The following is a 22,252-nucleotide window of genomic DNA, read 5'->3' as shown; positions in this document are numbered from 1 at the left end:
TTAACCCACTGTGCCACCGGGGGCTCCACTCCTTCCCAAGTAAGGACACATCATACCCAAACCAAGCACTTGGTACAGAGGGAGCAAATGCCACGCCTGGTACAGATGTAGAGATTAGAGTCCAAATTCGAAGTCTAGATTTAAATTCTTACTTTGGGTTCATCTGCACTGTAGAACTAATGCAGGTTGATTCCACTTTAACTGCATTGGCTCAATGCTATGTAATCATGAGAGTTGTTTGCTGAGGCCCCTGCGCTTTTTGACAGAAAAGTCTAAAGATATTGCAAAACGACAGCTCCCATGATTCCATGGCATTTAGTAGTGCAATTAAAGAGGTGTCAACTTGCATTAATTCTGCATTGTAGGTGCACATTCATTCATAAAGACCACCAAATGACTTTAGATTTGGCACAATCTTTCTGTGCAATGTAACTAACAGATGATGTGATAATAACATACAGCCAAGAGGATTCCCCAAAGGCCTTCACAGTCACAGTGGTATGGTAAATAAAAAGGCATTTCGAACCTTTATTCATTTCTAGCTACAATATGGCACACATAAAGAAATAGAACTTCTAAAGTTACTTTTTAGACTCTAATAAACATGTAGGTTTGGAGAATCTGGGAGTTATTCTCCAAAAAGTAAATTTTCCCAAGCTCTCCAAGAAAGCAATGTTAAGCAGGTGAACTTCTTATTTTACATTAGTTCTGCTTGACCTAGGTGCTGTTCTGCTGCTTTATTTCCTGCTCTGAATCATCTAATCCTCATTTCAAAGGTGTGTTATTGTACAAAGAAGTAAAAAAATATAGAGAGACTCCAGAATTTCTCCATGGAAACCAACATATTTGCAAGACAAAGTCATGACTGACAAACAACCTCCAGGCCAACTCTACGTAAGATGTGATCCCAGCGAATTTGTGCTTATATAACTCTAAAACAACACACACAATACCAGTTCAGATAATTATTGTTTATGGTAGCCTCATTCTGTCTGATTCACCAGAGATGGTGCATTATGTTCCATTGGGTGCATATAAGGTATTCTGTAATTGCATCAATAATAAAGGAGCAGGTCATGTTAAATGGAAATATTGTGTGTGCATACTGAAAATGTTGCTGTTGAAAATATTATTTCTTTATTTCTTATTTTCAGCTACATTTTCTGCTCTCTCTCCTCATCTTTTGACCTTCACAACAATAGAATTAGGCCAAACTTCCCACAGAACCCCCATGACCAACAAAAATACTGTGTTTTCTGACTGTCTTTGGCAACCCACCTGACACACCTCTGCTACCACCCCCCAGGGGTCCTGACCCCCAAATTTAGACATACTGCACTAGAGTTTGGGGCACAAGAGCCCCATGATAGTGAAAAACTGTGAAGAAAGAAATTGGGTTGCTGTGAATTTTCCAGGCTGTATGGCCATGATCCAGGAGCATTCTCTCCTGACGTTTCACCCACATCTATGACAGGCATCCTCAGAAGTTGTGAGGTATATTCAAACCTAAGCATAAATAAATTGCTATTTTTTAACCTGAAACAACATCATTGTAGGAATTTTTTGGACTTCCAGCATGAGACTATGGTAAACTTCTGCTGAAAGCCAACCATACACTTGCACCGGAGGACCTAGAGAGATGTTCTCACTATAAATGCACAAGTCTTCAAGCATGATGAAGATTTTTGACAATGGAGTCCCATTGAAAGACTGGTATTCTTAGAAAGAAGATTTTTAATCCAATCCATGAAAACTCAAATCTTCAAAAGTCAACTTGCAAATGTGTTGGACCGACTATATTGTTGTGTGTGTTCACTTTCCCAATGAGATTTCCATCAGCATGAAGGCTACAGCTACACTAACTTTGTATGATATACACTGTACAGGGGAGGTCACAACAATTGAGCAAAACTAATTTTGGTAGCCATCTTGCTATTGCTTAGTTTCAAAATGTTGATTCTCTGCAAAACTGAATATGGAATGGAATACAAGGTATGATGTATGCAGGCCTGTAGCAAGAAAAGAAAATTGGGAGGGATTGAAACTTTTTTCCTGAGTTGAATTTTCAAGCCAGTGTCTCCTGATCTGGCACGGGATCTCAACAAGGCCCTAAAATTACCATCATTATGCAAAGGTTCTTCATAGGTAATAGGTCCTGAATCATTGCTCCCTCTTTAAGTCAGTTCTTGTTGGCTACAAAGGACAATCATTTCCACAACTGGCAGAAGTTTCTTTCTGTTTTCTTCTGCTTTATTATTTCCTCTGTTGTGATGACAGGGTTACATCATGATGTTTTCCCACTGTGAATTAGCAATACGTTTTCAGGCAAGCACAAGTTGTTCTGATGGTACTCTGTTTTTGGATGTCCAGTGAAGACTTATATTGCATTTTTGCATCTCACAAATGGTTCAGCAACCAATACACCAAGCTGCTGATGACCATCTTTACTCCCAACTTCTCCTCCAAACACCGCAAAGTACTTACAGAGCACACTTTGTGCATGCAATTAGTAGGCTAACTGGGGAAATGTACTGAACCATTTGAGTTCAAATCTTAGATGCCTCTTCTTATCCTCAAGAAATAAATATCCTGGCAATGGAGTCTGTGGATTTTGCACATCCAGGTCAAATAATCTATCCTGTCCCATTCTGTGCCTTAGGCTATGCCTGCCAGCTACCACATGTTGGCAGCTTCCACTATGATCACTTCCACTATGATCGCTTCCACTGTATCAGCTATTGTTGCTATTTCAATGTAAACTGGTAAAAAGGTAGGTAATGATAGCGTGAATAACCAAAAATTGGTTGGGATAGTGCTTGCAGTTCTGGAGAGACTCTATTTTTTGCTTCTCATAGACTTGACATGAGGATTTGATTAGCCAGTTAAAATTCATAAGTAAACCAGGTTTTTTTTACCTGAAAATTTTTGGGGGTGGTTTGAACCCCTAAACTGCCCCCTTAACTATGGGTGTGGATGTATGTCCTTCAGAGGTTTTGAATTTCATTTCCCAAGAACATGAGCCTCCATGACTAATGGTCAAACACTCAGAAAATTAGCCAGAAACATCAATCAGAATAAAGATTAATCCCTTATCCCTGTATTTTCAGTCATATAATCTCAGAGGAGTTTGGTATCAGCCATGGGTTGAAGTTCCGGGTTTTAGCCTGCCACTTTTGGACTCTTGCTTCTTGAGGTGTTTCTGCGAGTATTTCTGAGATCTACAGAGATACTTGCAGAAACACCTCAGCAAGTGAGAGTCCAAAAGTGGCAGGCTAAAACCCAGCACTTCAGCCCATGGCTGACACCAAATGAGAGACTCCCTCCTGGGCACACAGAAGACTGGATGACTTGGAAGGCACTGAGCAGACTGCACTCTGGCACCACAAGATGCAGTGCCAACCTTAAGAAATGGGGCCACAAAATGAAGTCCACAACATGTGAATGTGGAGAAGAGCAAACCACAATGCAATCTGAGCCCTGCCACATGCACAAAGGAGGACCTCTTTATAGCAACACCAAAGGCATTCCAAGTGGCCAGCTACTGGTCAAAGGACATTCAATATAATGCCAAAATTTTAAACTTTGTGTTTTTAAAAATACATTGCACTGTATTCTTGGTTCGCTCTTGATATGATAAATAAATAGAGGAGCCTCCTGTTCCCTTTTGTAAGAAAAGAAATCTCATGGATCTTAGAAATGTTTGTTTGGCTACCTCTTTCCACATCCTTCACACAATGTGGTCATGGAGGCTGGCAGATTCTGGGAGTCACAGTCTTCCAAAGTAACTTTTCAAAACTGTCTTCCGCATTTGGAAGGAGAGTCTTTGCCCCACATATAAGGTCAATTGTCATGAAGGTGATTTAAAAGCCAGCAAAGGTCTAGCCAAAACTCTTCTTGGAAAACATACTAATTGGGCAAGCCATAACAAGCGGAGGCCAAGCTAATATATCACATTTCACCTTTATGGAGTTTATGGGTTTCATTAGTTTTTAACTGCACTTTTGATGTGTGTGTTGTAACCTATTGTATCCTATTAGTGGTTCTGAGATGAAACCAGTATATAGCAGTAAACTGTGGATTTTGGCAGCAGTGTAGCAACACCCATGTGGACACAGCAAGTACAGACACTTCTGTTGACCTACAACAACTTCTAGAGAACTTTATGGGAACACACAAAAGTGGTAAATGACGTGCTAGTGTGCATCTCGACTGTAGATTTAATGCTGTTTAGACACCATTTTAACTGCCATCACAAAAGTTGCAATCTTACAAGGTCTTAAGCTTCATCTGCCTGTGAATGTTGGTCCCACTTTGGGTGCATCTCCACTGTAGAATTAATGCAGTTTGACACTTTAACTGCCATGGCTGTAGAATCCCGGGAGTTGTAGCTTGGTGAGGCAACAAGCACTATAGCTCAGTGCTATGGAAACCTGGGATTTGTTGTTTTAGCCTCCTCTGCCAAGGAGTATGGATGCTTCACCAAACTACAACTACCAGAATTCCACAGCATGGAGCCATGGAAATTAAAGTCTCCTCTCAGCCTTCTCTCGGGGATAGTATCACTGCTGGGTCCGGAAGCTCCAAGCATTCCGCACATTCCGCAATGGTGGTTGTGAATAAGGGAAGCAACCACGTGGTCCAGAGAGAAAGGAAGGGACGATAAGGATATGGGTTAGGGTTAGTGGTTAAGGTTAGGGTAAAGTTTAGGATTAAGGTTTGGGTTAGGGTAAGATTTAGGGTAAGGGTTTGTGTGCTGTCGCATGCTGGGCCTGTGCATAAGTCTGTAGACAGGACATAAATTCTGTGTGCCCAACGGGACGCCGGGGCTGCATCAGATTAAAGGCCTTTGGATTTCCTTAAACAGAGTCCTTAGATTGCTTAAAGGTTCAACAAAGTTCTTTATTAATGAAAACAAACAGGTACTTTAAGGCTTTCTTAACAGTCTATTGGCTCTCTCTCAATCTTGTCCACAGGGAACAGGCACTATCTTCATAATTGTAACTAATGGGGAAATCCTTAACTTCTAATCTGAGCAGTCTGTCTTTGCCTCTGATGGCGTGGAGCCCCTGCACCCGGTACCAACTGCGTCTGGCTTCCGCGAGTGGCCCTTACCAAGCAGAGCTTTGTAGACCTCCAGGGAAAAGGAGTTCAGGTTTCAGTGATGGCTGACTGAAGTCCCTCTGCAAAGGAGCTGTAAGGCTGTATGATCCTCGGCCAAGCTGTGGGCTGTATAACCCTGGCCAAGCTGTAGAAGACAAAGCTTTCTACAGGAGCTCTTGTTATTATGTCCTGCATGGAAAGCTTCTCTGTGTGGACTGACCCCAAAAAGGCTCCTATTCCCTCCAAAAACCCAAAAAGGGGACGGGACCAGGGAACCTAACGATAATTAACAGGTGGCTTGCCCTATGATTGCAGCCAAAAGAAGCCACCTATCTGCAGAGTCCCTGAAACTTAGGACTACAACAAACATTCAGTGCAAAGCAAACAAAATTGGAGCTCCTGGTACAGCTGTACCTGCACAGTTTGGGTTCGGGTTTTACTATTAAAGAACTCTTACATTCCTTCTATAATATTTATGTTCTGTTCTGTGTTGTGCAATCAGCGCTCCTGAAGAAAGGAAGCGGAAACAGGTAATACTCGAAGCTTCCAGACCCAGCTATCATACTATTACCCTTCCCTCCTTCAGGCTAAACATGCCCAGCTCTTTAAGTTGCTCCTCATAGGGCTTGTTCTCCAGTCCCTTGATCATTTTAGTTGCCTTTCTCTAGACACATTTTGGCTTCAATTGTGGTGCCCAGAACTGGACACAGTATTCCCGTTGTGGTCTAACCAAGGCAGAATAGAGCGTGGGTACCATGATTCGGGGAAAGCGGGCGCTGCTCCCTTTTTCAAGGGGCCACCACAGGTGAAGTCCCCGCCCCTTTCTCTTTGCCCCGCCCCTCCCTCCAGCACCTGCTCGGTGGGGCCTCCCCTTGACGTCATTTCCGGAGCCGAGCGCGCTTTGCCTCCTTGCTTGCCTGCTTGGCTTGGCTTGGCTTTCCCGGCAGAAGGATGGCGAGCAGCGCAGCGACTGCTGCAGCCGCGGCTGCGGCGGCCGAGAAGGAGGCGAGCCAGCAGAGCAGCCTGGGCGCCTACTCGCCCGTGGATTACATGAGCATCACCAGCTTTCCCCGGCTGCCCGAGGAGGAGGCGGCGGGTGGAGCAGGAGGAGGAGGAGGAGGGGGCTCGGAGAGCTGCCTCCGCTCCCGCAAGGAGGAGGATGCCTTCCTCGGGGAGCAGGAGACCGGTGAGAGCGGGAAGGAGGGAAACACCCGCTTGCCTGCTGCCCTCCTCCATCCTCCCTCCATCCATGCATCCATCCTCCTCCGAGCATCTTCTCCCTTGGATCATGCTCCCTTCCTGCGTCATCCCGCCCTCGAAGCTCCTGGCACCTGCCCAGGGCTCTTCCGTGGTGCAGGCTCCCCTGCAGCCAAGGCCACCCTCCTCCTTGCCTCCCTCCCTCCTTCTCCCCTTTCCCTCCTCCCTCCCATGTCAAACATCCTCTGATCTTCACCAAGGACTCCCAAACTCCTCCTCCTCTTCCTCCTCCTCCTCTAAGGGCTTTGGAGTTCAACTCCCAGTGGGGACCCCCAAAGGTCATCCAGTCCATCCCCCTTGTTTAGAAGCAAGTTGAGGGAGCCCCCTGTGGCACAGTGGGCTAAACCGCTCAGCTGCTGAACTTGGCAGATGGAAAAGTCGCAGGCTAGAATCCAGGGAGCAGCATGAGCACCCACTGTTAGCCCCAGCTTCTGCCAACTTAGCAGTTCAAAAACATGCAAATGTGAGTAGATCAATAGGTGCCACTCTTTAAAGATTTTCGGGGGAAAGCCTTTACCTCACCTTTAACCTTGAGGGTACAGTTAAAGTGCATTTGAAAACAAACAAAGTTTTAAAAAACTTGGCATTTTTCTTTGACGGAAGCTGGCCTCTTGGAGTGCCTCTGGTGTCACTGTGAAGAGGCCCTCTATTGTGCATATGACAGGGCTTGGGTTATATTGTCGTAGGTGGTGTGTGGTTTGCTCTTTTCCACACTCACATGTCATGGACTCCACTTTGTGGCCCCATTTCTTAAGGTTACCTCAGCATCTCATAGTGCCATTGTGCACCATGAGATCCTGTCTGTTTAGCACCTTCCAGGTCGCCCAGTCTTCTTTGTGCCCAGGAGGAAGTTTCTCATCCTGTCTCAGCCACTAATTGAGGTGCTGGGTTTTAGCCTGCCACTTTTGGACTCTCACTTGCTGTGGTGTTCCTGCTTCCTAAGATCTGTAGATCTTAGGAAGCTATTTCTTGATTTAAGGCATTGGCGTGCTGTCTGATATCCGAACAGAGGATATGTCAGAGATGTCAATGTCTTGGTCCTTTCATTATAAGCTGCTACATCCAAAGCAGTGTAATTTCTCCAGAGTAGTGGGGCATAGACATCCTGTGATAATGCGACATGTCCCATTAAGAGCCCCATCCATTGTTTTAACGTGGTGAAATGTATTCTACACTGGGCATTTGTATTCAGCAACAGAGTAGCAAAGCGCAAGGGCAGATGGCTTCACTATGTCTGGTTGTGATCCCCAGGTTGTATCAGTCAGCTTTCATACAATATTATTTCTAGCACCCACTTTTTGCTTGATATTCAAGCAGTGCTTCTTATAGGTCAGAGCACGGTCCAGAATGACACCCAGGTATTTGGGTGTGCTGCAGTGCTACAGTGGGCTCAATATGCTTGTATGTTCCTAAGATGAAATGTACACATCTACATTTTAGATCCCCCTTGCAGGAATACACCACCCAAGCACTCCTGACAGTTGGCCATTCAGCCTCTGCTTTAAAACCCCACCAGAGAAGGAGATTCCATCACACTCCAAGGCAGCATATTCCACTATCTTGGCCAATGGACAGGGATGGTGGGAGCTGGACTCCAAACCCCCCGAAAAGCCAGAGTTTTGGAGGCATTGTAGAATGAATGCAGCTTGACACCACTTTAACTGTCCTGGCTCAATGCTATGGAATAAATAGTTAGGCGAGGCACTGACACCCTCTTTAGCAGAGAAGGCATCTACACCAGGTCTCCTCCAACTGCGGCCCCCCTGCTCCCAGAATTCCTGACCATTGAACAAGCTGACAAGGGCTTCTGGGAGTTGGAGGCCCAAACAGCTGGAAGTTCGCTGTTTGAGAAGGCCTGCTCTACACTGTAGAGTGAATGGCATTTTTACTGACGTGCCTCATGACTATGGAACCGTGGGAGCTGTGGTGTGGTGAGACACCAGCCCACCTTGTCAAAGAAGGCTGAAGACTTCATAAAACAACTCTTATAATCCCTCAGCATTGAGCCATGACAGTTAAAATGGTATCAAACTGAATGAATTCTACAATATAGGTGCGCCCAAGGTTGCTGCTGCCTGTTATCATGTTTCTTGCCATTTCCCATCCTTTTCTTTTCTCATTTATTCCACTTTTCAGATCCCTTAAACAGCTTTCCCTCTATTAGGAAAAAGATGAGACTCCCATTTCTGCAGCCTAGAATACTTTAGAACTTCAGAAAGTTACTTTTTTGAGAGACTCCAGCTACCTCAACCAGTCAGTAGACTCAGAGCTTTTTCAAAATTACTTTTTCAGACTTTGTTGTTTGGTAACTGCCATTCTTCCATATGCATTGATAACATGTTGTTTCTGAAGAATATTACTCTTGGTTTAAGTATCCCCCTTGCCCAACAAACTCTCCCAGTAATGTTTTGTTTTTTTTACACAAGATCAGACCCCCGTCTTCATTATCCATCATTATCTTCTGAACTTTTCAAGATCTTTTGAGAAATCTGAACATTCATATGAAAAAAGCTTTCTTAGGGTGCATCTATTTATTCATTTACCATATTTCTATCTGTGGCCCTCCAGCTGTTTGGGCCTTCAACTCCCAGAAGCCCCAATGAGCTTGTTCAATTGTCAGGAATTCAGGGAGATGAAGGCCCAAGTAGCTGGAGGGCCGCATTTTGAGGATGCCTGTACTAGACTGTAGAATTAGTGCAGTTTGACACCACTTTAACTGCCATGGTTCGGTGCTGTGGCATCCTGGGATTTGAAATTTGGTGAGGCACTTGCACGTTTTAGTAGAGAGGCTACAGACCTGTTCAACTCCCATTATTCCAATACATTGAGCCATGGTAGTTAAAATGGTGCCACACAATGTTAATTCCACAATGGAGCTGTCTTCCAACTTTGATCTTCAGAAAGCTAGATTTAGTTGAGTCTAGTCCCTTCTATTACAAAGAACATAGAGATCTTCCTCCTCTGTAAGTATTCAAGTGAACATAGGGCGATTTAAGGGTGTGGAGCATGCTTGCAACCATGATATCCCATTGCATGCTGGCCTCCACTTCCACATTCATCTGAGGCCCCTTCCACACAGCTGAATAAAACCCCACATTATCTGCTTTGAACTGAAATACATGGCAGTGTGGAATCACATAACCCAGTTCAAATCAGATATTGTGGGATTTTCTGCCTTGATATTCTGGGTTATATGACTGTGTGGAAGGGCCCTGAAAGTGTGGAAGTTTCAATGTGAGTTTGGGGGGCCTTCCACACAGAATATCTCAGAATTTCAAGGCAGAAAATCTCACAATATATGCTTTAAACTGGAATATATAATGTGGGATTTTATTCAGTTATGTAGAAGGTACCTGAGAGTGCATGGAAATCTCTCTGGAAATGTGTCAGGAAACCTGACATAGGAAGCTTGGGGCTGAAGAGGAGAGTGCAGGTATTTTTCGCCCTTTTGGTGCTCAGTCCTTCTTCTGATCTCATGAAGCCATTGGCCTATATTTTAGAAAACATCCTTTAATGCACAGTTCAGGGCTCTGCAAGAATAATCTGGCTTTTGCCCATTAGCTGAAAGAAGAGAGAGAGAGAGATAAAAGAGAAGAGGTAGTGGAGAGAGAAAAGAAAGAAGGGAACTCTTCCATTTGGCCTGGTCCCCATTCAGCCATTAGCTTTGGACCCAAGTACGGAGAGAACAAACCTGTGAATGCCAAGCGCTGGATTAAATCACAAAGGATGGCAAGAAAGTCATATTTGACACTTTGAGCCATTTTGATAATTAGTTTTATGATTGTTCAGAGAGGTGCCCAGTTTGTGATCTGTCTCTGTTGCATTGTGTCCCTCTTGTGAATGCATCTTCTAACCTTTATTCAGTTAGGTGGATACTCTTAAAAGCCTCATTGCGATCTGAAATCTTGTCCTACTAGAATTTTCTTATCACTGAGGGTGCATTTGTGGAATTAATACAGTTTGATGCCACTTTAATTACCCTAGCTTAATACTATGGAATTTTGATATTTGTAGTTTGATGAGACACCAGCACTCTTTGGCCGATAAGGCTAAAGAACTCCTTAAACTAAATACTTCAATGGATCCATGATATTGAGCCATGAAAGTTAAAGGCGTGTTGAACTGCATTAATTCTACAGTGTAGATGCACTTTTACAGTGGTGCCAGATTACATACAGACCTTGGGGTTTGTCTACTCCCTGCCTGTTCTACACTTTTAGTCCTTGCATATTTAGAGCTGTTAGCATGCCCTATTCTGGAAAGTCATCAGATTGGAAATCATTAGTCAGAGAATTTGCAAAAACAACCCAACACATTCAAATCAATGAACAAGCCAACATGTATTGATTGCCGCCTGTAAAAATAGGGCCTAAATCCTATTATAGTCTTGAATAAAATAAACCAATTGAATTCATTACATTTAACTATGTGTTGACTCACCATTCAAGAATAGATTGAATGAGTCTATTTTAGAGACTAACAAGCAAGATGCCAGCCAAAGCCAACTAAATGGGCAAACTTTATCTGGAGTCAGACGATATTGATGCATTTTCCAGCATCTTCAGATAGAGCGTTTAACCTTTCTTGTTGACTCTTTTCTTTCTCCGAGTTGCTTCATATAAGAGGGTTATGCTTGCTGTTCATATCTATCTAACAGTTGGTTGAAAAATAACCGTTGATCCCAACACTGTAATGAAAATGAACCACATACCTTTTCTTTCCGTGCCTCTACTTATAATGGAGAAAGAAAAATATACTGATTTTTCACCCAGAGGCAACTTTTGAGTCTGGAAGATCACTTCAGGAATTTACAGCAGTTATAATGGACAAAATATTCCAGCCCTGCTTTGAAATACATGGAAGGAGATAGGGAGCACAAGTTGCAGGCACTTCTTCCAGTTCTGCTTTGGAACATGTTAAATATCTCTGATTCAGGACATTAAAAACTGCTACATAAGGTAAAGGTTTTCCCCTGACATTAAGTCTAGTTGTGTCTGACTCTGTGGGTGATGCTCATCTCTTTTTCTAAGCCGAAGAGCTGGCATTGTCCGTAGACACCTCCAAGGTCATATGGCCAGCATGACTGCATGGAGCACCATTACCTTCTCATAAAGCGGTACCTATTGATCTACTCACGTTTGCATGTTTTCAAACTGCTAGGTTGGCAGAAGCTGAACCTAACAGCGGGAGCTCACCCTGCTACCCAAATTCGAACCACCAACCTTTTGGTCAGCAAGATCAGCAGCTCAGCGGTTTAACCTGCTGTGCCACCAGGGGGGCCTTCCATAAAGACAGCGCTTTCTTTCATTTTGTTGTTCCATCCTGGCTTTATCATATTTATTTTCAATTTGGTCAGATCTTCCCATCTTGTGAATGAAGTCATGCTTTTTTATTGTTATCATCCTAAATGTCTAAAGTTTGAACATGTCAATAAATATTTTATTTCCATAAAACCATGGTTTATATGTCAATATTTTTATGTTTCTTTCTTTCATGTGCCTGTGCATCATTTGATTTAAGTTATGAAAGATTGCTTATTTGAACTTTGCTCCAATGCTTGACAGCGTGTAAAATACCTGGGATCTCATGCAAGTATTTTCACTAAAATGAGGTAGAATTCTTGTTATTATTATTATTATTATTATTATTATTATTATTATTATTATTTCAAATGCTCAGAGATCTTCATCTTGGTGCTAAATATACTGAATAGGTAATCAAAGATGTCTCTCCTTTGTAAACACACATTGTTTCTCTTTAGAGACCTAATAATCATTTCTTTAGTCGACTATACGTTTTAAAGATGCTGACAGACATTAATTTCCCTGCTCACTATAACTACAAAACACGAAACATGTGATAATTTATTGTCATGTTTTGAGTGAGTTAAAGAAGTGCTGATGGTCCTGTGTAATGGTATCTATTGCTTTCCTTAGCAAATGGGCATTGACCCTGATAAAATAGTGGGAATGACTTTACACTTGGAAAGTTGAAAGAGTATCTCTCCTATTGCAGTCACGTGAGAGAAAGAGAAATGCAATTTCAGATGTACAGTACTTGACTATTACATCTAAACATTTTGGTTATGTAGGAAGCAGTATTTCCATTTGTGTTTCAGCTTTTCTGTATCTGTTGCACTCCAGACCTGGAAACACCTATGACCACCACACCACACAAGAGTCTAGGAATATAAGCAAACAGTTTAATGTAAAACATATTAAAATCATATAAAATCAGGAATATGAAATGAAGATATATAATCTTAAAAGGTTTAGCAACAGGTAATAACCAAACAATAATCCAAATGTCTCACAAAGTTCTAGAGGTGACAAAGTCCAGGAACAGCCGCAAATCACAGATACAGCGCAAGTCCACAATCAAGAAGGCATAACTAGTAAAACTTGAATAGGAGTACATGACCAGGAACATAGAAAACTTCCAGGATATATATAAAATCCAAAATCAAAGCTTGACTTGAACCAGGAACAAAAGAATTCAGATGTAGCTTCTCACTCTAATGCAGCATTGCCTGAACTGGCCTTAAAGTAAATAACTTCTTGTTTCACCTATGAACTCATTTTGTTCCCCATGAATTTCCTTCACAACGTTTCCACATAATCTCTCTGAATGACGCAATCTATTTTCAGCTAGGATTTGTAAACAAAACCTTTGTTGATCTCCGTAGCTACAGATGAGTTCCCATTGGAATCCTTATCACTCCGCTCTTCTCTCGATTCCTTATCTGTTGTTGCTACTTCTGACTCCCCTGAATGCCTTTGAGGCCCTGTACTTTCTAAGCTAGTTTTGTCACAGAGAGAACCATTATTTCCCAGAATGGAATTTCCCAGATTTGAGAGCCCATCACTTTGTGTCACAGGAAAGCTCACAATCCTCTCTAAATCATCAGTAAAACCATCAGCCTCTGGTGGCTGGTCTACAACAGTATATTGCTTTGATCAGCCAGTTTAATTGAAGCTTATTTTCAATCCCCATTCATCCACTTCTTCTTTTTTTTTTTACCATGGGATTGGATTTTTAAATACTTTAACTAATCTTGTATGAATGCATGTGTCTTTTTGGTTTGAAATGAAAAGCAGCAAATTTGCTTTAAAGGTGGGAATTATACATCCCAGTACAGATGATGGAAATCTAATTTCCAGCATAGTACCTCCTAGCATAGCAGTGGTCAGGAATGCTGGGAGTTGCAGTACATCAGAATCTGGAGGGCCACATGATTCCTACCTCTACTTTAAATACAACATCATTCCATTGCCTTTATCTGGTTTCTTCGCTCAAGGGAAATTTAAATGTGGCACAAGACCTGTTTTATGGTTTTTAAAAATACCTTTAATTAATAAGAAATAGCCATAGAATAAGAAAGGCCAAAATAAGATCATCTTAGGGTTGCCATAAGTTGGAAGTGGCTTGAAAACACATCACAACAACAGGTAAGGAAGTGTCTGCACCAGTTGGAAAGGAAGTAGTGACACATAAAATAAGAAAAGCATTATGTGTGATTTGGATTAAAGGGTTAAACAAGATAATTGCCACTCAAAATAGTGGTCCAAGTGCCAGTGCTAGTTCATCATCTGCTGTTCCCGGTGAGTTTCCAGAAAATCAAAATGGTGTAGCCAGTGAATAAAACTATAATAACTCTTTCTTGGCACAGTAGAGAGAAAATGCTTGTCCCCTCCTCCCCATATGAAATGGAAAGGCTCTGAATGGGTCTAAGTTTCTAGGTACTGTATTATCTAAAGTTTTGAAAGAAGCACTTGAAAATACATGCATGATTTGAGCTTTTGATTAGCAGACATTAGGATAAAAATCAGAAAAACTGATGTCTAATTTTTCAGATATTGACATGTCAGTGTGTCAAATATCTATAAAATCTCTACATATGTTGAAGAAGACTAATATCTGAAACTGCTCTAAACCTGAAGCCCAAGCATAGTTTTTGTGACTGGTGGCTGTTGATTTTCTGTGAAACTTTTACCTTCTGTCCACCTAATTATAAATTAATGGCAAGACGTTGATTAATATTGACTAGAAGTGACAGTTCTGTACCAGTTTTGGCATTTTTTTTAGTAATGGCAGCATAACGATGCTATTTTATGTCACCATTAGTTAATTGTCATGCTCTGGGAAATCCAAAATTCTTTCTTGTCACTGAAAAAAAAAGTATTTGTATGGAGCCAATTAAAGAGACTTGAATGTCTCTTGAATATACACATTTTTAAAAAGTTATTTTTACTACTAGAAAACTGACCCGGGTACCTCTTTAGCAAGAGCAGAACGAAAAGACAAAATTGAGATACCTTACTTGATGGACTTTTAATTCCATGTGTTCTTCTGAAGTAACTAGGATTCTAGCAAAGTACATTCAGACAGAATTTACAGTGTATGTACCTTCAAGTCACCCAGTTGTGTTGACTCCACATATTTCATAGAGCTTTCTTAGGTAAGGTATACTTAGAGATGGTTTGCCAATTCCTTCCACAGAAATACAGCTCACAGTACTTGGCATTCATTAACTGTCTTCAAAGTACTAACTAGGTCTGACTTGCTTAGAGCACCATTTCTCAACCTGAGAGTCGGAACTCCTGGGGGTGTCATGAAGGGGTGTCAGGGGGGTTGCCAAAGACCATCGGAAAACACAGTATTTTCTGATGGTCATGGGGGTTCTGTGTGGGAAGTTTAGCCCAATTCTATCATTGGCGGGGTTCAGAATGCTCTTTGATTGTGGGTGAACTATAAATCCCAGTAACTACAACTCCCAAATGTCAAGGTCTGTTTTCCCCAAACTCCACCAGTGTTCACATTTGGGCATATTGAGTATCATGCCAAATTTGGTCCAGATTTATCACTGTTTGAGTCCACAGTGCTCTCTGGATGTAAGTGAACTACAACTCCAAAACTCAAGGTCAATGCCCACCAAACCCTTCAAGAATTTTCTTTTGGTCAGGGGAGTTCTGTGTGCCAAGTTTGGTTCAATTCCATCATTGGTGGAGTTCAGAATGCTCTTTGATTGTAGGTGAACTATAAACCCCAGCAACTACAACTTCCAAATAACAAAATCAATCCTACCCAAACCCATTGGTATTCAAATTTGGGTGTATCAGGTATTTATGTCAAATTTGGTCCAGTGAATGAAAATACCTCCTGCATATCAAATATTTACATTATGATTCATAGCAGTTGCAAAATTACAGCTATGAGGTAGCACGAAAAATAATTTTATGGTTGGGGGTCACCACAATATGAGAAACTGTATTGAGAGGTTACGGCATTAGGAAGGCTGAGAACCACTGGCTTAGAAGACCTGTTGCCTTTAATATTTAGTCAGACTACTGTGTTATAATGTAAATTATTGCAACATACTCATTTTAGTTGGAAACATTGCTTGCAAGCTTTAAGAAAATATAATCTTATACGAATTAATTACAATATGAATTGCTTTCCCTCCTGTATTCATGAAAAACATGTCCAAGTCATGTCATTTAATGAGCCAAGATGGGTTAAACTTAAATGTCTTGGGTGAGTTTAATTTATGTCATATCACTTGAAGATTAGTTTGAAGGAAGCAAATAAACACACACAATTGTTCCCATTGCTCTGAATTGGCAGTCATGGCCAAGGGTGGGGCGCAGTGCCCGATTTCATACTAATTGGAGATGTGGCATGGCACTCAGCTTTCCATTCAATAAAGCTGGAACAATTGCTTAGAAGCAGGTTTTTCTTTTCAATTTCCAAATACAAGAAAAACATCTTTATCCTCTGTTTACTTTGCTGGGCATCTTTCACTTGTTGGATCCCAGATTTTATTGTGGGATGATTTCAACTTAAAGGAAAAGCATCAGGTGCAAAGAAGGAATTGACCACTTTGAGGAAAGTAATTATTTCAACTATCTCATATCAATCATCTATCATGTCTGTAAGTTTTGGAAATAGCAACCTTCTTGAGCCTCCACTAGTTATTTGTTATGTATATATATATATATATATATATATATATATATATATATATATATATATATATGTATATGTATATATGCTGTATTATATGTGTGTATTGATTCGCAATTTTATCTAACATCTTTGTTGTGGAAGGGGCTGCAGGCCATATGATCGGAACTGGGCATGTTCAGTACTCAAGACTCCATTTTATTTTGTAGAAGCCATTAGATTCCTAAGAGTAGATGTCATTTATATGCTTTAGACTTTTAATGCAGGAACAGTACAATTTAGACTTCAGTAAGATGCATGCTTAAAGATTCCATTGGACTATGAACGATTGATTCTAAGGAAGATGCCCTGTGTTACCTACATAGTGAAACTACTTAAAATCTTATCATAACTGGATTCATAAGCAAAGTGCCTGTATGATGTATACATGAAGCTTTGTGAGTAAACCAACTCAGTTACTTTTAAAGAAGACTGTTTGTCTCGTCTCTTGAAAGCATAGTTTAAGGGTAAATATATTTTAAGGGGGAGTAGATTTTTTTGGGCAACTTCAAGAAACACATCTGAAACTCTGCTGAATATATATTTTTATGCCTTGGCATGTGTTTGTCCCTAGCAGTTCAAAGACATACCTAGGTACATCAGTTTAACAGCTGAAAGACCTAACTGCCTTGCATGAATGCTGGTGAATGGCATTTTGCAAAAAGGGTTATGACTTCTAAAAAAGTCATGCCTTTCCTTTGACCAGTGGTTTTCCAAAAAGGTTATGAAGCCCATATCCCAAATGGTTATGAAGATTCACATTTTCCAAAAGTAATCAGTGTGGATTGTGGGCTTCATCCATCAGTGATCCTTGTCCACATGGTAGATACAGAGGCTGTAGAACAATTGAGACTATGCAGTGAACACAGTTGTAAATGTCTTGATCTAAGAACATGTTGCATCAGAACTTCAATGAGCAACTCCAACTCCCAGAATTCCTCATCTAGCATAAACATAAATGATTTTGAAAATGTAAGACCAAAAATCACTCATTCAAGTTCTGCAGAGCAGTAACTATGCAGGCATGTACCCCCCCCCCCCCCCGAAATTCTCATGTTGGTCCGCAAGAAGGCCTTACTGGTACATTCTTTAAACTGTTATGTTGTGAGCTATTGCAGTCATATTGTTGCTTTTGGGAAAATATTTACAAGTAACTAGTTAATTGTAACTAATTACTTCCAAACTCTAGATACCCCTAACCACTTTGTACATCAGTCAAGTTGCAAACAAGGAAAAACGAGGGGCTTGCTTTTGTTTGTTAATTTTTTTACAGTCATAAGACAGTCAACAGGGTTAATAGGAAGTCTATGTAATATGACTACATAATAGTGGCATCACAGGGGCATGCTTTTTGTTTGTTTTTTTACAGTCATAAGGCTGTCAACAGGGTTAATAGGAAGTCCGTATAACATGACTGCATAATAGCACCTGAGCCTGAAAGGGTTTTTTTTGAAACACTCAGAGCTGTAATCTCATTGGAAGCAGTGCAGGCTTAATATGAGTATCTCATTGTGTTTGCTTTGGAGGAATATTAAGAATCTGAGTTTGTTTCTGTTTGAGCAGCAAACTCATTAGAGAAGGTACAGGTTTAGTATGAGTTCTTCATTGTACTAACTTTGGAAGAATATTAAGAAATGGAGTGTGTATGTGTTTGAGCATCTCTCTTTCTCATTCACACCTATTGCTTTTCTCTCCTTTTTGAACGAAGACCCCGATTCTTTCTTAAAATCTGCTCGCCTTCAGCGCCTGCCTTCCTCTTCATCGGAGATGGGCAGCCAGGACGGCTCACCCCTTCAGGAGACCACCAAGGACCCGTTCTCTGGGGATTGCAGCTGTCGCCAGGATGGTTTGACTGTGATTATCACCGCCTGCCTAACCTTTGCTACAGGAGTCACGGTGGCCTTAATCATGCAGATTTACTTTGGAGACCCTCAGGTAAGAAGAGCCACTTGACTCAGGATTCCCTTCCACTCTTGATAGGAAGAGTACATTGAAGTGGGTGAAAAATAATAATTCCTTCTAGTTTTGCACGCTCTGTTCTTTGCATTGTATAGCTCTGTAAGGAAAGCATAACTATGGCAACTGCTGTACTTAGTCTACTGTGTCAGTTTTGAAAAGAAATGAAGTTTACATAACTGTTTGATTCTAGTAGCTAAAATAGCTATTGATATATTCAATGCTATGAGTTTACCACCATCAGGAAGCATTTGAAGGAGCTATTTGTCAAGGAGTTTAGTCTAACATTAAGGTTTTACCACCTTCACTATTAGTCTTCCATGGATACATGCTATTTTGTATGTACAAGTGCAACCTGACACATCTTATGATGTGGTTTTCTCACAGTAAATATGGTTCTGGCTTCTAAGATCCCTTCTACACAACAGCATAAAATCCAGATTTTCTGCTTTGAATTGGATTATATAGCAGTGTAGGCTCAGATAATCCAGTTCAAAGCAGATAATGTGGATTATCTACCTTGTTATTCTGGATTATATGGCAGTGTAGAAGGCCCTCAAATAAGCAACTTCCAGTGTTGTTGTTTCAATATTACAAGTGGTCATTTTAACAAGAGCTGACAAAATGTACATTTTTATCTCATCCTTTTGTTACTAGGTGAAAATATATGCAGCTTCAGGTGACATATATTTTCACCTAGGTACAAAATCTGGTTTTGTTCCATTTTGTTTCTGTTCTGTTCCACTTCTACAGTAGGTTGTGATCTTTTATAAATTTCTGCATATAAATTTGCTTCTGTTTTTTGAGGCAATGTGCACATTCTCATCAATTTCCCCACTGGTTTGCATATATTTGTGTGTATTTTTCAAATATATCCATTTTAATATCACCCATTTTTTTCAGATGCACAGCTATCTGCAATTTTTCTATGCCGGCATGCATTTTAGGTTTTTGAAATGATTAAAACATCAGTTAACATGATTAAAACATCAGTTAAAACTTGGACCAAGTGAATTGCTTGACTTCGGCACTTTATGTGACTGAAATTGATATGGCCTATTTTAAGTCCGCTATTGCTGTGTTTTATTTAAATCAGTAGGAGTTTGAATATGCTGTTCTATGTCTATATGTTTTATGTAAATTGACATTGTTATTGTTTTAGAAATGTTGATGTATTTTACTGTACCTTGTGTATTCTTCTACTGTACTGCGTGCTTTTGTAAGCTGCCCCGAACCTCTCCTGGGACATGGTGGCAGGACATAAATAAAGTTGTTGTTGTTGTTGTTGTTGTTGTTGTTGTTAAATGTGAAGATTTCTGAGGGAAATCTTCCCAGTTGTTCGTATGAGGAAGTACATAATTGGTATTTCTCCAAAAAGATGTGATTCCAGTAAATTCTTTTTCATCATAATTCCGTCTCCCAGTTTTTATCCTCACAGCAATAGTGAGAGACAAATTAGATTAAAATAGCGAAATATGTTGCTCTTTTCAGCCAAAAAAGAAATTGCCTTATTCAGTGGGTTCTCTATATTTGCTGAGGCTCAGTTCCAGGACACCACAATCCAGGGATGCTCGAGTCCCATTATATACAACAGCATAGTAAAATGATGTTGTTTACATAAAATGGCAAAAGTGTGGATGGTTGAATCCTTGGATGCATACTCCATAGACACAGAAGGCTGACTCTATTTCCTCAAACAGACCAGTGACCAATAGGAGCTTTCCAGAGCCTCAGGAATAAATGCATATTGGCATAGAAAAATTGCAGAAATTATTGTGGAATTACTCAACCTTACTGGCTAAAATAAAACTATTTGTCTGGATAAAATCAAGGCTTAGCAATGTTAGCCCTTTCTGAAGAACCAGTCACCAGCACATAGTGTCATAATCACACAATGTGGTTTCCCGCAGATATTTCATCAGGGTGCCGTAGTCACTGATGCTGCCCGTTGCACTGCTTTGGGGATCGAGGTGTTGAACAAGCAAGGCTCCTCGGTGGATGCAGCCATTGCCGCAGCCTTATGCTCAGGAATTCTTAATCCTCACACAGCTGGACTTGGCGGGTATGTACCCACTTTTAAGTTATCTATAAAAATAAAAATGTAATGTTCATTTGTGGTATTAACATAACTCAAAAACCACTGGACCAATTGACACCAAATTTGGACAGAATACACGCATTAGGCCAACGAGTGACCATCACTCATAAAAACACTGAAAAACACAAGAAAAAAGACTTAAAAAGCCAAAAAATACATTACAACACATGCGCAAAACCACACACACACACAAATATATATACACACAAACACACCTATATACACATATACACAAATATATACATACACACATATACACAGACTGGGCCACAGCAACACGTGGCAGGGGACGGCTAGTTTTATATATAAACCAGAGACAGGTGTATGTATGTATAAAAGTAGCTTTGGGTGTTTCCTGGGACTGTTACAATGAGGTTAGGTGGCTTCCATCCATATTTTTCTAAATGCTCCTGTACTAGGATTATTGTGTATGTGTCTTCAAATCATGGGAAATTCCTAAAAGAAAAGTAGGATGATAGGTTTGGAATACAAAACCAGAAACTTTCACAAAGTTATCAGTCCACACAAGTAGCCATGCGTGTATTCCCCAGAAAATAAAGAAAATATATCATCTAAAAACAAGAGGAGGGATGCAGATTTTCATTAAAAATGTGTTTAATTATTGCACATATTACAATGGAAACATTGACTACAATTTGAATTGAAATGGCATAGGGAACACTGTAGGTTACTTGCATGTTTGGTACTCAGTCAGGTATCTAGGTGCCAAATGTTGAAGGGCAATGTCAAGCTTATGATCTATCTTTTTGTAGTTCTTGGTCATTAATCAAACAACTCTTTAAACAGAAAATGTCTTCAAACACAGGATGCCTAAACACAGAGGGCTGCCTTCTGGCTATCCTTCAAATAGAGGACTTTCCACTGTAATTATCTCAAATTATAGACAAAGTGTGTGCCTTCAGATGTTGCTGGACAGCAAATTGCATTGGCTTAGCTTGCACAGCCAAAAGCGAGGCATGCTAGGTGTTACAGTTCAGCAGCATCTGAAGGTCCACGTTGAACCCTTCCCCTAAGACAAAGTAGGGAACAACCAATTTTCTGACCAATCTCCATGTCTTTCAGGATATAATTAACTTGGCAACAGAACAATCCTCATTGTTCATGGTGAGCTCGTTCTAATTATGCCATCATAGGCCAAAGTCAATGTTTCAGTTTTCTTCCCTTTGACTTTCAAAAGGCAAAGTCCTTCTTTTTTGATGAAAAGTTGAAAAGTATTGTTGGGTGGTCCCTTGAGTGGAGGAATGGATGAAGATGGAAGGACTGTTGCCCATCTTCATCCAAAAGACAAGCAGCTGTTCAAAAACATGGTATGGTTTTGCTCACTCATGGCAAATATGCTGGTGATGTTTCTGCACTCTAAAGTTCAGATTCAATAAATGTCAATTTCACCAGCCTTTCCCTCCTATAATCTTGGCCTCTTGCCCAGAGCTATTGCCTCCTTTCAGCCATCAGAATGTTTGTTCTAAATAGCTATTACGCAAGAGAGATTTCAAGCTCCAGGTGGCAAAAATATCAGGAAGTTCTAGGGCTTGTTACATAAAATGTGTCACCCGATCATGGCTGATCAGATGGGATTTGAGAACTTTTGTTGAAACTGGAAAGTCTAGTTTGGCACTGAAACTGCTCAAATCAAAGTAATGTCCAAGACTGGGAGTGAGGGGAAAAGCCAGAAAAAGAAATACAGCAGAAGTAAAAATAATTGAAATTGTCTTTCTGGAATTACTGATTTAATAACACAGAATCCCTCAGTTTTAAATGTGGATGAAAATAGGCGAAAATAGGTTAATTATGCCTATTTCACAATTCTTCTGACAATTT

The 22,252-nt window shown here is 40.6% G+C and overlaps 1 protein-coding gene across 1 annotated transcript in view; it reads left to right on the top strand.

Annotated features, from left to right (window-relative positions):
* Positions 1 to 5,979: 5,979 nt before the first annotated feature.
* Positions 5,980 to 22,252, top strand: part of GGT7 (gamma-glutamyltransferase 7) — a 40,588-nt gene continuing 24,315 nt past the window's right edge. Inside the window, exons 1-3 of the mRNA XM_067468147.1 lie at positions 5,980 to 6,286; positions 18,068 to 18,294; positions 20,226 to 20,377. Of these exons, the coding sequence (XP_067324248.1) occupies positions 6,052 to 6,286; positions 18,068 to 18,294; positions 20,226 to 20,377 (614 nt within the window). The 5' untranslated portion in view covers positions 5,980 to 6,051. The remainder of the gene's footprint in view (positions 6,287 to 18,067; positions 18,295 to 20,225; positions 20,378 to 22,252) is intronic.

The sequence above is a fragment of the Anolis sagrei genome, chromosome 4 (assembly GCF_037176765.1).
Source record: "Anolis sagrei isolate rAnoSag1 chromosome 4, rAnoSag1.mat, whole genome shotgun sequence".
Taxonomy (NCBI): Eukaryota; Metazoa; Chordata; class Lepidosauria; order Squamata; family Dactyloidae; genus Anolis; species Anolis sagrei.
This window is presented reverse-complemented; position numbering and strand designations above follow the sequence as displayed.